This window comes from Ictidomys tridecemlineatus, chromosome 8 (genome assembly GCF_052094955.1).
Source record: "Ictidomys tridecemlineatus isolate mIctTri1 chromosome 8, mIctTri1.hap1, whole genome shotgun sequence".
Taxonomy (NCBI): Eukaryota; Metazoa; Chordata; class Mammalia; order Rodentia; family Sciuridae; genus Ictidomys; species Ictidomys tridecemlineatus.
In genome coordinates, this window is record NC_135484.1 from 87,586,588 (window position 1) to 87,604,709 (window position 18,122).

General features: G+C 34.1%; 1 protein-coding gene across 3 annotated transcripts in view; it reads right to left on the minus strand.

Annotated features, from left to right (window-relative positions):
- The window catches only part of Col19a1 (collagen type XIX alpha 1 chain), a 315,752-nt gene that overhangs the window by 250,981 nt on the left and 46,649 nt on the right, over positions 1-18,122 (minus strand). For all 3 annotated transcript variants that reach the window (XM_078019810.1, XM_078019809.1, XM_078019808.1), the window contains exons 5-7: positions 10,673-10,796; positions 8,942-9,217; positions 4,690-4,770 (exon numbers count right to left, since the gene is read on the minus strand). In XM_078019810.1, the coding sequence (XP_077875936.1) occupies positions 4,690-4,770; positions 8,942-9,217; positions 10,673-10,796 (481 nt within the window). The remainder of the gene's footprint in view (positions 1-4,689; positions 4,771-8,941; positions 9,218-10,672; positions 10,797-18,122) is intronic.

Sequence of the window (18,122 nt, forward strand, 5' to 3'; positions counted from 1 at the left end):
ACAGTGGGTCCCCCCACACTAGGGCTGGCTAGTTGTCTATAAGAACTTCCTTCTTTTAATTTGTGGTGCTGGGGATCCAGAACTTCCTTGTTATTAACCTAATGTTGACACCTGTGTGTGAAATCACACATTTGCTCTGTCACTGAGCCCCCAATGTATTTAATTGCACTGACAACACATAAGGAATGTATAAAACTGATGGTGTGAGTGAGGAGTTCTAAAGCTGTATTATATGACTTAATGATACAGTAATATTGTACACTTATAATAATTGCATTCACATGATGAAATGATTTCTGCAAACAACATGTAAGTGTGTATTTGGGGAACAAAAAGTTAAATCATATAATTTGAATTTGTAAAATATAATTTGATAAGACGATTGTAAAGGCCTGTAAAGTTAAAAAAAAGTAATTTTTTATACTCTAGGGTGATACTTAATCAAAATATGCCTTATTCTAGTTCAATATCCTTTAAAGATATTAAAAAGGTCTTCACCATAACATAGAAGTGGTGAATTTTATTCTTGTCCAGTGAGTTTAGAACATGCTGGACAAGATGAAGTTTGGTTATAAAAAAATAAACTGTTTTTTTTTTCTCTTGAAAATTTAATCTAGATGGAGATTCTGAAGAGCTTTTAAATGTATCTTTTCTTTTTAGTATCACGTACCAAGCTTCTTACCTTGATTAACTCTGAATTTACAGTTTCATGAAGGGAATGCATTAGGGAAAAGAGTGAATGCATTACTTTCTATACTACAAATTACATATACCTGGGAATGTAGTTTCAGATGTAAAATAAAATACTATCCGTGATTATCTACTGTGGTGTAAGGTCATAGTTGATATGTACTTCTTTTTTTTTTTTAGTTTTGAGTATTTCCTAAGTTTTCTAAGATAAACATGTATGACTATGTAAAAAAATTATTTTGAAAAATGGGTAGTACTCTAATGCTTGTACTAATAATAAAAATAGTAGCAAAACTAGCACTCAGAACTACTACAGCTGGTGCTAGTTCTTTCATACCTACTCCACCACTAGTTCTTTCATACCTACTCTCTCTATATTGAGTGATGATTAGTTATCTTAAGAAGTTTCTAAATCCAAAAGTCTAAACACCACATTCAAATGAAACAAGATTATCATCAAGGCAGTTCGTTCATCCGATGTTTAGTTATTATTTTCTAGTCAGTTTTTGCTCCACAGGTTCCTGGTGAAATAATCAAGATCCCTTAGGATTTATAATTTTAACCTAAACACTTGAGCAATTAAATTGGTGATTTAAAACTTCTTTAAAATCTTGTCTTTGGCTTCACTGTAAAACTGTACACCTCTCCAAAACTGCCTAAGGCAAATAGACATATATAAGTAGGGACCACATCTCTCACAAAAACCTCTGGTTTTGATTTGACACATGTAGTTAATTAGCCCTTATAATTTTAATCACATTTCTCATTAATTTTCAACAAATGTTGCTGATCTCCTTCCTCTCTTATATTTATTCATTTTTGTGTCTGCAATCATGAAACTTGACTATTTCAGAAACTGATGTAATTTAATAAAAGTGAAATGGCATGTTTAAAGGTGATCTTGAGTAATTCTCACCTTTGAAATGCTCTGTAAGATATTAATACCAAAAAAAATCTGTGACTTGAAATTCTAGGACAAAATTAGATTTTTCAGACATATTTACTAACATTTTTTTACTTCAAAACCTTTTGAAAAAACAGAAAAGAAAAAGGAAAGGAAGAAAGAAGAAAGAAAAGGATATAATTGTTATCAAAAGTTGGTGCATTTAAATGGTTTGTACATAACATCTCTAAAACTATACACCTCTATTTTCAAAATGTAGCATGTTTCTATTTACTAATAGTAGATGGTAAAACTCTATCCCCCAAATAATCAGCATGAAAAAATACAATCCTTGGTTATTCTTTCCCATAGTTGGGGTGAATTCCTAACTTATTTTCTACTCTAAAACTAATTCCCAAATTATTATTTTAAACAATTTTCATTTGCAATGTGTGAGATCACGTCACTGCTTTTAATTACTAAAACACTCCATCAAATCCATCACTTATACTTCCTCAAACATTTTTTTCCACTGGAATTCAAGTTGAAAATACATTGTTACATAATGACACGCCACAGTGATTATTGGCCAAAAATACAATATTTAGATACATAAAACCATTGTGTTGCTTATCAAAGAATATTATTTTAAGAACTTGTACATTTTGAGGAACTAATAAAAAAAAGAAAGAAATTATTTAAGTAATGTTACATTGCTGGCATCAGGGTGAAGAAATTAGCAAAGAAATATTTCAAAATGTAGGAAATTCTAAAAATGAAATAAAAGTACTTTTTTAAAAAATAAAAGCATAATTAATTAAAAGAAACTTCTGGAAAATTAATGTCTTCAAGATTTATATGTGTGGCTCCAGGAAGTCTTGGTATTTCAAGTCTGAATATTGGCATTCTAAATTACCTTTTTAGATATTTATAGAAAGATATTTGGCTGGCTTTCATTTTACTTGAAATGAGAGCCATAAACTGGGTTGGAGGTGTGCTTTCTACAACCAATTTACATAAGCAAAACATATAATATTTTTAAGACTAGCTATGCTTATCACTGAACTACATTCTTATTCCGCTACCCAAAAAACATGAGAGAAGTTACAAATATTTTTTAGTTACAAATTACTGATTACATTTTCATATAATTTTTCTTTGGCAAGCATAGAACTTCTAGGAAATCTAAAATCTGAATAGAAAGCATTTTTCATTTTTCACTTTTTTTTTTTTTGGTAAGTTTTTTAGAATTACTCCCTTTCAAATGCCTTTCCTGTAGCATTTGGCAAGTCACCAAATCAAGAAAATAATGCTTTGACTAACTTCTGTGAACAAAGCACTAGAAATAAAAAAGGTGAATATAAAAAATAAAGCTTCCCTCTTTGAGTCTAAATTAAAAACAAATATATTTATATCTAATAACAAGATGGCACATGTGAACATTACATCGAGAGGATTATCAAATTCCATGCTTTCATTAGAATAAATTATAGCTATAAGAAAGTAATAGTTGTACAGTTAGGTTGGGAATATTTAAGAGGATAATGAACTGGACTTATATTTTGTTGTCAATAGATAATCACCTAAAATTTTGAGAAAAGATGAATAGACGGGGAATGTATTCATGTTTGTTAGCCCTGTTCATTAGCATAGTTTCTGAAAGATCTTTCTTTTTCTCCCTCCCCTCCCCTCCCCTCCCCTCCCCTCCTCCTTCCTCCTCCTCCTCCTCCTCCTCCTCCTCCTCCTCCTCCTCCTCCTCCTCCTCCTCCTCCTCCTCCTCCTCCTCCTCCTCCTCCTCCTCCTCCTCCTCCTCCTCCTCCTCCTCTTCTCCTTCTTCTTTTTTTCAGTACTGGGGATTGAACCCAAGGTGCTCTACCACTGAGTCACATCCCCAACCCTTTCTTTATCCTTTCTTTATTTTTTTTAAATTTTGAGACAGGGTCTTGCTAAATTGTTGAGGCTGGCCTTAAATTTACAATCTTCTTGCCTCAGCCTCCAGAGTTGTTGGAATTAAAGGTGTGTACCACCATGACAAGCAGATCAGTGTTTTTGAATAATAAACATATGTGAAGCAAGTAAATGAACATATACAGTAGTGATCCAGAGACTTAGTCTGGTCATCTACATGCCACCCTTGCCTTCCCCGCAAAAAGACAGGAAATGAAAAAGGCTATGATACAATGATAAAGTAAGTCTCCAGGCACAATGTTAAAATGGACTTTGTCAATTACAGGAAAAAGGAAGATGAGAATAAAAAGTGTATCACAAAGGGAAAGCAGCCAGGATCGAATCTCCTTTAGAATAAAATGGTTAGATTGATTTATCTACTTTATTCTTCTTGTTTTCTCAAGTCCTGAAATATAATTAGTTATGTTTATATAGTGAGATTTGGATACTATGTCAAAATATATTTTCAAATTTGAAATGACAGAATCATTTTATATTTAAAAAAATATTTAAAAAGGAAATTCTTCATTATACTAGTAACAGAAATACAATATATGAAATATTCTTTAAAGAAATAATCTTGTACTTTGGTATCATGGACTTCTTAATTTTAGCTAAAGTAAAACTGAGACTAGAATAAATGGTAAAATATGTTTTATCTATGTTTCATAATTTCTGCCTAGAACCTATGGATTTTATACTATATTGGTATAAAAGCAGGTCAGAGTTCAGATGCATTTTTAGGATGTCATAATTTAAATCTTTCTTGGCAGTTATGCCTAGTATTCAAAATGAGTGCAAGAATGTTAAATACAGCCAGGATGGGTGGAGCTAGTGAGAACAAAGTCTGATCACAAATTTAAATCTTTGTAAAGGGAAAATGATGGCACTACTATCAGAACACAGTTTGGGGAAAAGGCATAACTCTTATTCAAGTGATGTTGTCTAAAGTGGGGGCATACCATCCCCAAAATTCAGAGCGGAATTCTGGAGTTAAAACTTTGAAAACTGTGGGAAAGTACTAAGAAGGCTTCCACACCCAGAATACATTAGTCCCATGGCTTCAATTGAAGATACCAGGCACTGCCCTATGTTTGGACCATATAGATTATGCAACTAAAAGATAATTGGCCTTCTTCATTCTTCACATACTGAGAAAATTAACTTACCTTAGTAGTTGATATTTCACAACATGTTTCTTGAGTTATGAAGTTTGCATTACAATAGATTTTAAGTTGGTGAAGTTCAATCTATTAAAACAATTAGTAGTAAGACATCATTAATATTTTTGAGAATTGCATCTAGGCAGTCAATAACTACATTAATTTAACTGAAAAGAAAAAGAAATAAATTGCTGGTAGATATTTTTATTTAATTTAGGATTCGTTATTTCATGGATCACTTGGAAAATAGAGTCAGATATACAGGCAGATCTATAGATAAAGGAAATCAGGTAATGAAATTAATTGCAAACCTTGGCTAATTTTTTCCAACAATAAAAAAGTGTTTAATTAAAGAGAGGGGTTAGTAGGAACTACAATGAAGTATGTGCACAATATGAGAACATTTCAACGTAATAATTGGAGAAAAAATGAGGTCTGAGGTATGAGCAGGTGATGGAAAGGCTTTATCTATAGTTCCAGACCTCTTATTTGAGGTACTGAAATAGTTGCACTGTTCTTAATAAGGAAAGAAAATGTGTTTTATCTATGTTTCATAAATTCTGCCTAGAACCTATGGATTTTATACTATATTGGTATAATTCTAAGGAAGACTCACTATCTTTTTAGAAAAATAATTGATTCTTTTGCTCCACAGATTCACTTTTAGTTTTTCTAGGTATTTGAACATGAAATTGGAAGCAGTACAAGTAAAGTATAATTTTGACTTTAAGTGAAAGATCAACTGATTGTCTAAGAAAAATAATACTGGTGAGAAAAAAAGTATACTAAATGCTTAAATAGGATGAACTCCTTAAGCACTGACATATTATATTAAATAATGCTTTATATGAGTAGGTATTTATGGGAACCTTCAAATTAGACTGTGGTTGGATATTTATGAATTTAATCAATAATTCTATGATGATTTGATTATAATATGGATTAGGAATCTTAACCCTTCCTTTTTCCTTTCTCCTCTCTCTCTACCTTGCTCTCTTTGTATTTCCCAATGTAATAGAGCTAGATTATGCATTGCTTTGAGGTTAATCAATAATTACTTTGTATAGAAAGACTAAATTGTAAAGTTATGATTCTATCATAATAGAAGGCAGACATCTTTCATTTATTGTGAAACTTTAAAAAATAAAATAAAAAATAAAAATGGGAAAAAAATCTGTAACTTTTACTCTGCACTGAGATGAACAAAATCAAAATCAGTTTTAGCTTCAAGGAAGCATTAGGAACTCCAAACATGTGTGGAATAATGAATAGCCTAAGATTTGTAGATAATGCAAAATTCTGATTCTAAATAAAATTTAATGATTTTTTTTGTGGCCTGGGGATTGAACTCAGGGGCACTCAACCACTGAGCTATATCCCCAGCCCTATTTTATATTTTATTTAGAGATAGGGTCTCATTGAGTTACTAAGCACCTCACCATTGCCCAGGATGGTTCTGAACTTGTGATCCTCCTGCCTCAGCCTCCAGAACTGCTAGGATTACAGGTGTGCACCACCGTGCCCAGCTGGCTAATGATTTATTTTCAATAACTTTTGCAAGGTTACAAAAACTAACTTTTATTTGTAAAAATATAATAAGCCCACTGTTTTCCATAGTCTAATGAAATACTGACAGTAACATGTAAGTTATATAGAATGAGGAATAGGGATTCCATTTAATTAATATTGTTCTTAGTGAAAACTCATCATCAACATTGTTATCAAAATGGAAAAGAAATACTGAATTCTTATTATGTGCCATCCACTGTGCTAGGCCTGAATATGAATTATTTTACTTAACTAAAGATAGACTATCAATTTTCGAAGGACTGGAACTTAATCAAGTAACTATGACATTGAAACTACAATCAACTCTGTCTTTTTTATTCACTTAATATCTTATAATACCTCACTGATACAGTGCTTTAGAAAGAGAATGTGTAGGACTAAATTATAGATTGACTCTTGTCAAAGTGAAAATTTATTTTAAAAAATCTTTTTTATATTAACCTCATCAATCACCTCTTTCCCATAAAAGCACAAGCATCTGAATAAATAAAACATTGTCATACTCCAACAGGTCTTATGAATCAGAGAACTTGTATACAGATGAGGGAAAAATAGTCCATTTGGAGCTTTAGTAGGATCAGAAATCTTAAAATACACACACATACACATTTTGTTTTGCTTGGTTGTTTAGTTCAGTGACAATCTCATGATATGCCTTCAATTTCATCCTCAAATAATGAGACCACATTACAGTATGAAATCCCCACACAGTAGTAGTGAAAGCACTCTTTAGTAGTACCGTAATTTTGACATTACTTTTATAAGGACATGCCTGATATATTCTTTAGCCTTATGCTCTGGGGTCAATTCTGTCGTCAGGTGAGAAGTTAATGAGACACAGGACACTTAATCTTCGGAAGTTTAGCTCAAAGACCAGTTACCACTAGCCATAACTCGAACTCCTCTCTTCTGCTGCCCCTCTTCCCATAAATTATCTCTGTTCTTTGGTTCTTTCACATCCTCTGGAAACAGAGCCCACTTTGCTCTTCCTAATCTGGAGAGAACTCTATTTTCTTCCCTTGTGATGAAACTCATAGTCTCCTGATTACCTGCGGGTTCCCATTCCCCGTTTTGCCTTGGACAGTCTTTTCTGAAAGGTCTGTCTAGTACTATTTTTATTGTGATTAATAATATTAGCAGTTGTAGCCACCATTTACTGACATATTTTAATCCTTCTGTAGAACTTTGATATTTTTTTTGAACTTTGATATTTCAAGAGCCCAAAGATTAGTGTTTTCCTTTTTCAGCTTCTTATGGCAGGGCTGAATGCCATGTCTGGTCCTGACTAGATAAATGAATTTATAGAGAACTGACCACACATTAGGCACTACTGCATATTCACAATACAACTAGCAACTCCACCATCTCTGTTTTATAACTGAAGATATTGAGGCTCAGAAGAATGTGTTAAAATCTCATCTGTCTGAGCCTCAAACCACTCATTCTCCCTGTTGCCATCATGGCCTGTCCTCAGAATGGGTGGCCTCTGCTCTGACCTGTCCATCTCTGTTCCCTGGTTATGACATTCTAACTGATTTGCTCACTTACTGTCTCTGAGAGAAAAGACTTCAAAAATAATAGTTTATTGAGTAATTATACACACATACGCACACATATATGCATATATGTATCATGTATATGGTGCATTCATATATTATATATAATAGTGCATATATTCATACACACACACACTAACACACTTCTAGAGGGTCCTTTAGAAATAAGCTTGCCAAATATGTATTTGCATAAAGTTGTTTTTTTTAAATAAAATCAAACTGTCAAGTACTTTGTGTTAACAGGAATGGCATTCCTACTGGTAATCAGCAGTTGGAATTTTAGGGACTTTCCTACTATCAAATTTAGTAGCCATCAAATTTAGATATATCTAACTTTTTTAAAGATAATAGGCCTCTCTTTCTAGAGAAATCAATAATAAATCTATATCGTCTTAGCTTCAGACATAATTTTAAAGGAACTCTTCATCTGAAAGAGTTTTTCTAGCCAATTTTTCTCATCCAAATGACCTACTGATGTACTCAGCGATTGTATTTCAGTCTAAAAGAATCCTGAAAAACCATTATAAGCTTATAAAAAGTAGTCTGTAATACAAAGCAATTGCTTTTGTGAGGGTGAATAAATAGCCTATTGTTCTTGAGTGAAAAGACAGATAATCTGGAACCAGTTTATTTAAAGTTCATCTTTTCCCAATCCTTTCTATTCAAAACATATGGACTTAGATTAAACTCACATTTTGTGTACTATTTTCAATTTTTAATAAAGTTTACTTTTAATAATCTTATTTTTTTAAAGAGAGAGAATTTTTTTAATATTTATTTTTTTAGTTTTCAGCGGACACAACATCTTTGTTTGTATGTGGTGCTGAGGATCGAACCCAGGCCGCACGCAAGCCAGGTGAGCGCGCTACCACTTGAGCCACATCCCCAGCCCAATAATCTTATTTTTAAGGCATGCCCAAGTTCTTTTAAATTCACTGACTAGAGAAAATGGGTGAAAATAGCAGATAATATGTATGAAAATAAAGCTAGAAAGAAATAATTTCATATATCAGTGGGCAATTAAACAGTGATGAGAAGCAGGTCCGTTACATAGTAATCAGAGGGAGACATTTTTCCATAAGATAATTTTTACTTGAAAATGGTGCTAGTTCTCCTTCACAACCACAACTTACGTCCACAGGCTTGCCATCAGCAGCTCGTGCCACCAGAACTGTCCTCCCATGAAAATCCACAGTGTCCTTCGCATCAGTCTGCCGGCTTGCAATTAAACTGCAATCCACATAGAGTGAAAGGACCTGGGATTGTATGCTGAAGCCAAGTTTATGCCACTGACGGTCAAACAAAGGACGGAGTTCCCGATTTTTAAAAATGTAATTCAACATGTCTCCCCCGGCAGCTCGGAACATAAACTCTACCACCTTCTTTCCACCATCAATTACGACAGAAATCTGAAAAAAAAATGCAAATTATTTTTGAATGTTCTAAAAACTCAATGTTCAAAATTATTAAAGCACCCAAGTATAATCTCAAGATGCTTGTTAATATATGACTCATTTAGTAAAATACTTTAGATGACACCTGTGCCTACCAGATTTTTAATAAGAAACAAAAGTAAACACTTGTTTCAAAATTGAGTTTGACATGGGCTATCCAGTGAATGTAATATACTCTTTCTTGAGAGAACATCTAAGAGTGGGTATGTGTCTATAATTTCATAACTGTATTGTATGTTTTATACTTACAAGTAAAAGTATAAATTTACCTAAAATATAAGGTTTACATTTTAGAGCATACTGTATAAATTATATACTTTATCTAAATATAAGCTTATATATAATTTATTGTTCTGTGTGAATAATTCAAGAATTCAAGGTTACCAATTTAGTGAGAATATGATTATTTATCTTTTGCATGCAAGTTGAGATCTACTTCTTTAATTTTTGATAATTTGCATGATAAAAAAATATGTGTGAAGAACATACTGTCCTCCCTCCCTCTATCTTCTTATTCCACTGATTTCCCAACCAATGTTGCCATTGATATTTTAATTAGTGCATTATATGACTCATTGTGATTTATTTTTACATAGATATAGCATAATTTGGTAATTTTATTCCTGATGCCCATCCTTCCCCCACCCCCAATCTCTTTTCTCAAATTTATTGATCTTCTTTCCATTTTCATGAGATGCCCCTCACCCCTTTTTTCATCTCTTTAGTTTCTGCACATGAGAGAAAATAGTTGAGCCTCAATTTTCTGAGTTTGGCTTAATTACTTAGCATGACAGTCTCTAATTCCATCCATTTATCCACAAATGACATAATTTCATCCTTCTTTAAGGTTTCATTGTGTATATATGGCACAATTTCTTTATCCATTCATCTACTGAAGGACACCTAGACTGGTTCCATAACTTGGCTATTGTGAATTATGTGGCTATTAACATTGGTATGAATGCATCATTATAGTATGCTGATTTTAGATCATTCAGATAAATACCAAAGAGCAGAAGAACAGCTGGAGTATATGGTGGTCCCATTCCGAGTCTTTTAAGGAATCAAAAAATCACTTTAAAAATAATACATAATATCAGAGTTGATAGAAGATGAAGAAATTATTAGGGAAGTGGTGTTAATCAATGAAAGTTGCAAAGGAGAGCAGTTTCAGCTTCTTCAGACAAAATATGGATATCAAGTTAAAAAGAATCCTGTCTCACCCACAAGACTATCACATTATAGATCTGAGCAAGCCTATCATTAGAAAACTTGTAATTGCCTCTTGATAACTCCTGTAAAAGAATATTTGGATACTATATCAGTTCCCAAATTTGGGCACGCAGTTCAAAGACACACCTGGTCTGGCACACAACAGAATTAACAGACACAACTCTCATGGCATCTTACCTGTGGCATATTTTTCTGGTTTAAAACCTGCCACAGAAACCACCGCTCCTTTTTGGTGTTTCTTCGTACACGAAACACAGCTGCTACAGAGAACTCCTCAGGAAGGCCTTTAGGAAATATCTTACTGTGGAAGAAAAAGAAAGAACTATTGTGGGGAGACTGAAGATGGCAAGGACAGAGAAAAAAGTATGAAGTTCCTTGCACCATAGTATCTCAGTCATAGTTTTCTTAATGAGTTTATAATTTATTATTCAATTTGCCCTAATCTATTGAATGGAAATATGGAAGCAGCCATGACTATATTTCCTATAATATTTTTATCTAATTCTCTCCCTTTTTGTAATCAACTGGTATGATGTAGCTAAAGCTTGAGGCATATAAACACGAGTGGACAGGCTATAGAACTATGTTGCTATATTTTCTTAGACATTGAGATGTCCCAACATAGGAAAATCTCAGAATTCACTGCAGTCTAACAAATAGTAGCCCTTTAACAGCACATAAATAATACTTCTTGATTTTGTTGGTAGAGATGTATACAGAGAATTTCAAAGAATACGATAAATAAGTAAATGCATATTTTTCAAGTGAATTTTATCTCATTAAACTCTTGCAAATGAGTTCCTAATACAGATTTTCTGGTGTTAAGATGCTATTAAATACAATGAATAAATTTTAGTTTTATTTTTTTATTTAAGAAAATTAAAAAAAAAATTTCTAGGTAGCAAAAATCTAAAGACAGTTCACATATTCTACCTCAATCTTGCTTCAAAATACTGGTTTCATTAAAATCATGATGAAACTTAGACAAAAATTTCACAACAAACATATCTTGAATTTAGCATTAATTAGCACATGAGAAACATATTTCTCTATGCTGATTTTAAAACTTATTCCCAGTATATTTGAAAACTCTGCAAAACAGGAATTCTGCTTTTATTAAAAAGAATAGTAAGTAATCATCTCTTAAAGACATACATATAAGTTTTATATATAAATAAAATGCCATACATTGTGATGTTAACTACTAACTTCGCTCTACTGAAATTGACAGTTATTGAAACTGACAAACTGTCACAGAGAATACTGAAATTTTCTTTTTACTCTCTGCATTCTCTAATGCAGTCACAAAGTCACATGTGATAGGGAAATAAGGAAATAATGTGAAAAAGCTGTCATTGTCCAAAGTTCTTATTCAGTTGGTTAAACACACACGTATGTATTTATGTGCGCGAACACACACACATACACACACACACACACACACACACACATATGCATGTTTAAGAATGACTGTGTGTGTGGAGAGAGAAAAAGATCAAGTGGTTTGATTTACAATATTTTGACTTTATGATAGCGTAAAAGTAATATGCATTCAGTAGAAATCATATTACCTCAAATGTCAAATTCTGATCTTTTCTGGGATAGAGATGTGTCATACACCATGCTTTATACAATATTATCTTTTGATACCAAGTTCGGCAAGGGGCCATTCCAGTCAGCCATGTGATCAGGAAGGTAAACAAATGATACTCTGTGGTGTATTGTGTTGCTAAACTGTGATGTATGGTAGATTAAGTGCATTAAAGACATTTTGGCCTGCAACATTTTCAACTTAACCAAGAGCATCCCTGTGTGTATTAGTACAATTATATACACTCTAGTTTTATCTTTTCTTGAAAATTTATGCAACTACATTATGATATCCCTTCTTAAGTAAGTAAAAAATTAGCAAATAATTTATTTTCATCAAATCCATCAAAATGAAAGTGTCAAAAATGGAATTTGCTATGAAATGTCAATAGTAATAAAATAAATTTCACTAGTGACAATTACTGCATTGATTTAAGTAACATTTCTTATTTAAACAAACCAATAAACCTAGCCTTTGGTGCCTATAATTTCTGTTTGGCACTGAAGACAAACCTGAAAGATGGGTACATGTGGTGATTAGAGGCAACACCAAACATATTTTCAACTTGAAATTTTGAACTGCTTAGTTATAGCAAAATTACTTTTAAAGGAAAGCTCAAGCCCCACAGGTGTTCCTATTACATGCAATAATAGCCTGTGGCTCCATTTCACTTCCAATTTCTTGCCTCTGTTCTGCCACTTTCCACATTGAAGCTCTTGGGATCTGAATGCCATCTCCAGTGTTCTTGAATTTGACAATGTGCGATTCTGGGCATTATTATTTCCATTTACTGTATTGAACACATCTTTTAATATAGATTGTACATTAACAAGAATTTCTTCTATTATCTTCTTCATGACATTTTCTCTTATTCCCTTTTTTAAGGAACTCCATTTCTAGACACCTGCTTAACTACTGTACAATCTATCTAGTGTTCTTATCCTTTTTCTTATATTTTTACATCTTCTAATTTTACTCTACTTGGAGGGATATTTATGATTGTCTAGTCTTTGTACTCAACATCAATTTGACTGATATAGAAACATATTCAATATTCTATTTGGCTATTTTCTTCAAAATATCCTGTGGTATCTGTTTAACTTAATCAATTACATATAAGTCTTTTTCTCTGCTACTTTGCATATCTCTATTACATCTGTGTTAGTTTTTCCTTTATGACAATTTGGCTTCTGTCTTCCATTTGGAAGCTGTACTCTATAATTTCTGGTGAAATTATAGAGGCTACTCATATTTAAGAATGAAGCACTGATTGTGAATGTGTATGCTGGCATGGTATGTTGACAAGCAAGCTTCATTGTATAGATGATAACTGATAGATCCCATAAAGGGCTCATCAAATGTTAATACAGGGTGATTATTTCAATACTTGGTTCATCCAAAGAATTCTTCTATTTACTTTTGGTAAGTGGAATCTATCTGACCACAGGCATTCTAGAAGCAGTAGTATATGAAGGAGCCCTATAGGTCACCACGAGTAAACTCTTCCCTCCTGTTTTTGATGTCAAACTTATTCCTTCCCTTGCCATCCTGTTTAACCTCAGTCTGGCTTAATTTCTCTAGCTAATAAACTTCTTGCCTCTTGTCTGGCTACATGAGGAAGGAAGAGATAATGTGGAGCCTCATGCTCTTATACTCAACACACACACCACACCACACACACACACACACACACACACACACACACACACACACACACTTACTGGCTTCTGTAGAGCCTGTTTCCTGCTTATCAAGATTCTCAGGAGTCCAGTGAGGAAGACTCTTTTCTCACCAGCATTCCCAGCACTACAACACTTCAGTTCTAGCCTTTTTCTGTTGCATGAGCCATATTCCCATTCCCAAGAATATTCCCATATTCTTCCACTGCTTTCTGTCTTCTACAACATATTGTGATATTTTTCTGTCATTTCATATTCCATTCTCATTTTTGCGTTTTAAATCTTTAATTTGTCCCTTTCCAAGTGTCCCTTTATCTTGATTTACTACAGATAAAATTTCATCTGACCTTGTGACACCACTGTTAGCTTCCCATCTACCCACAAAGCTTTTCAAATGAGCACTGAATAGCTACATCTTCACCAGCCATTCAGTCCTTAATGTTCCCCTCCTGCATTCTGAAAGCATATCCAATCAGATAATCTCTTAGTTTTAATCCTCGACCCCCTCACTCTTTCTGCAGGTGTTAACACTACAGACATCTTCTTCACTCATATAAAATAACATTCACAACAATAGCTCTAGGGCCCAGCAAGGAAACTTGAATTATAAACTCCCTGATTTCTTTGCTTAACCTACTCACCTTTTGTCCCCATTATTTAGAATAAGGTAGGTACCCAATTACTTAAATAACCACTAAGTAAATTGAGTTCAGCATTGTGTGTGTATGTGTGTGTGTGTGTGTGTGTGTTTGTGTGTGTGGTGTGTATGTGTGTCTGTGTGTGTCTTTGTGTTTGGGTAAGAGATTGAACCCAGAGGTATTTAACCACTGAGCTACATCCCCAGGCCTTTTTATTTTTTATTTTGAGACAGAGTCTTCCTGAGTTGCTTAGGGCCTCACTAAGTTGCTGAAGCTAGTTTGAACTTGTGATCTTCCTGCCTCAGCCTCCTGGGCTGCTGGGATTGTAGGTGTGGGCCACTGTGCTCCATAAGTTCATCATTTTTAAAGATATAAACACATGGTTTTATTTCACTCCCCTTTTAGCACTTCTGTGAGAAAAACATAGAACAAGTGAGTTAATAATAGCAACTGATACTGGTACTCATGTAGAGGACACATGTGGGGACTGTGGGAAACTGAGAGCCCAGCCCATCTACAGGGGCAGCTGCTCTGTAGTGCCAGCCAACTGTTACCATATGGGAATGTGGATTCAGTGTTGCCAGATCATGCCATTTTTTCATAAGAAGCCAAAAATTTAGATTTTTATCTATCAAGTTTTGAGCCTTAAATTTGGTTGATTATTTAAATAATTTAAATAATTCAAATTTATGAAAAACATTGTCCAAACCAACATGGAGAAGCCAAATAAAACCAGTGACTGCTATTTGGCACCCTTGGATTTATATAAGCACTTACTGAATACCCATTGTGTATAGAGCACTGTGAAACTCACAAAGATGGGAAAAGAATGTTCCCTGCCCTGTCCTAATTGCTGCTTAAAATTGGTTGAGAGTAGCAAAATATTCACAGGTAATATAAAGAAACTATATAAAGTAGAAAAGAGCAGGGAAATACTGAAGATGACTAAAATCAGAACTCCAATTGTGAATGGGAAGCCTAATGTTAGGAATGAAATTTAAAAAAAAAAAATCTTCTTCACAATAAAGCAGGACGGTAGCTGCTAGAGTAACCTGCATGGATCTGAGTGAAAAACAGTAGCCACTTAAAGGGGTGTGGAATAGAGATGCTTAAAAATGCTCACCTCAAAGTCATGGGTCCCAGATGAATGCATATTACCCACACCTAAACTTCTATAACTCTTTGCTAGTCACCCAGGGTCTCCTACAGCCACTGCTATTTACTATTTTAACAAAAGTACAAGTGTTTACAAAGGTTATTTACTTCTTCAACCACTTCCCTCCACAAGACTTCTTGCTTCACTGCTGTTGCCTTTTCTGGGATGATACTGAAGTCTCTATTTCCATTCCTAGTACATGCACCAAACCAACATTATTTCAATACATTGTGAGTTCTATGAACTGGACAGTGTCTCCCAGAAGCATTCATGGTCTAAAATGAGAGTTATGGTACAAGAGCACATCTCTTGCAGGATGTGCTATAAGAACCTCTAATATATAAGCTCAAAGAGAACTCTTGCCACTTTCCCTTCTAAGTTTGTTTCTTTACCCTGTTCCCAATATCTGTTAGTAGCACCTTTTTCTCCACTCTGACTAGAAGACATAAAGTTATTATTGATGATTTCATTCACTCTGGGTACCACACTTGGTTATGAAGTTTCATAAATTTTACTTTTATGGTCTTGTTCCATATAATGTGCCACTTTGTTCCTCTCATGGCGGCCACCTTAATTCTGGCTACCTTCAACCCTCACCTGAATGACCACATTCACATTCCCTCTGATTCCCTTACTTCTCCTTTCTTCTATGTTCTTCAATACATTCTAATCTACTGCCAAAGGAATTTTTCATCTGTCGAGTACTGATGACACCTCCTTTTTGCTTCGGAGTCCTCCTAATGCCTGACCACTTGACCTTGACCTGTTACTTGTAGTTCAAACTTTAGACTCCCTAGCCATTTATTTCCATCTCTTTCTAACAAATATTAAGAGAATGGTAAAAGCAAAACAAAACAACAACAACAACAACAACAAAAACCACTTAACTTTTGTTTTTTCCATGCTCTGTGTATTTCTTTACTCTTTTTCCTTGCTTACATTATTTTCTGCTCTAGGCTACTCTTCAATCCCATCTCACTCCATCCATGAGTTTCAAGATCTCAACCTAAGGCAATATGCTGTATTAAGTCTTTCCCAATACTCCCAACAGAGATGATCTATTGATTCATCCTTTTCATTTAAGTGAGCTAAGGCTACAGGAGAGTGGCAGTAGTATGTACATGCTAAGACTGATCTAAAGAGCACAACATGATGCTGCCCCTCTTGAAAGACTATTTCCAAAAATAACCACAACTGCATGTATCCCATATGATTTTTTCATAGAGATTTTGGTACTTCTTTTTTTTTCAAGTATTTATTTTTTAGTTGTAGTTGGACATAATATCTTTATTTATTTATTTTTTATGTGGTGCTGAGGATCAAACCCAGGGCCTCACACATGCTAGGCAAGTGTTCTACCACTGAGCTACAACCGCAGCCCTTTGGGGTTTTATCAAGAGATGGAATCTATTATGCCTCTACCTCAGTTCTATTGATAGCACCAAAACTTGCTTTGACCAATGGATTATATCAAGGTGGTGATGCAGAGCTTCCAAGGCCAGAAATTAATAATGCTGCAGGCAATTAAAAGTACATTGAGATTTCATCTTACTCCAATGGAAATTATCAAAAATACAAGTAACTATAAATGTTGGCAAGGATGTGGGGAAAAATGTACACTCATACATTGCTGGTGGGACAGAAAATTGGTGTAACCACTCTGGAAAGAAGTATGAAGATTCCTCGGAAAACTTTGAATGGAACCACCGTTTGACCCAGTTATCCCACTCCCTGGCATATACCCAAAGGACTTAAAATCAGCACACTATAATGACATGACCACATCAATGTTTGTAGCCACTCAATTCACAATACCTAAGCTATGGAAACAACCGAGGTACCCTACAACAGATGAATGGATAAAGAAAAAAATATATATATATATATATTGAAATATTACTCAGCCATAAAGAAGAATAAAGTTATGGCATTTGCCAGTAAATGGCTAGAACTGGAGACTATCATGCTAAGTGAAATAATCCAATCCCCAAAACCCAAAGGCCAAATATTCTCTCTGATAGGCTGATGCTAACACACGATAAGTGGTGGGGAGTGGGGGGAATAGAAGTATTTTGGATTAGACAAAGGGGAATGAAGGGAAGGGAGGGGGAATGGGAATAGTAAAGACAGTAGAATGAATTGGACATTACTTTCCTATGGTCATATATGAATGCGTTACCAGTGTAACACCACGTCATGTACAAACAAGAATGGGAAGTTATACTCCATGTATGTGTAATATATCAAAATACATTCTATATATTGTCATGTATAATTAAAAAGAACAAATGAATAATTTTTAAAAAAATTTAAAAAATAAGTGTGCTGGCTTCTGGTTTCTTCCATTTGGAAGCCAACCGCTGCATATGAAAGGTGAGGCTACCACGGTATGGGGGAGTGTTAGTCACATTGAGAAAGCCCTGGGGCACCAGTCATGGGAGTAACACCTTCTTAAAAAAGAAACATATACTATTCCCATATCATTAAATTCAGGTTTTAAAACAGTTATAGCCAGTGGTTTTAGTATATTCATAAAATTGGGAGATATTAACATTATCTAATT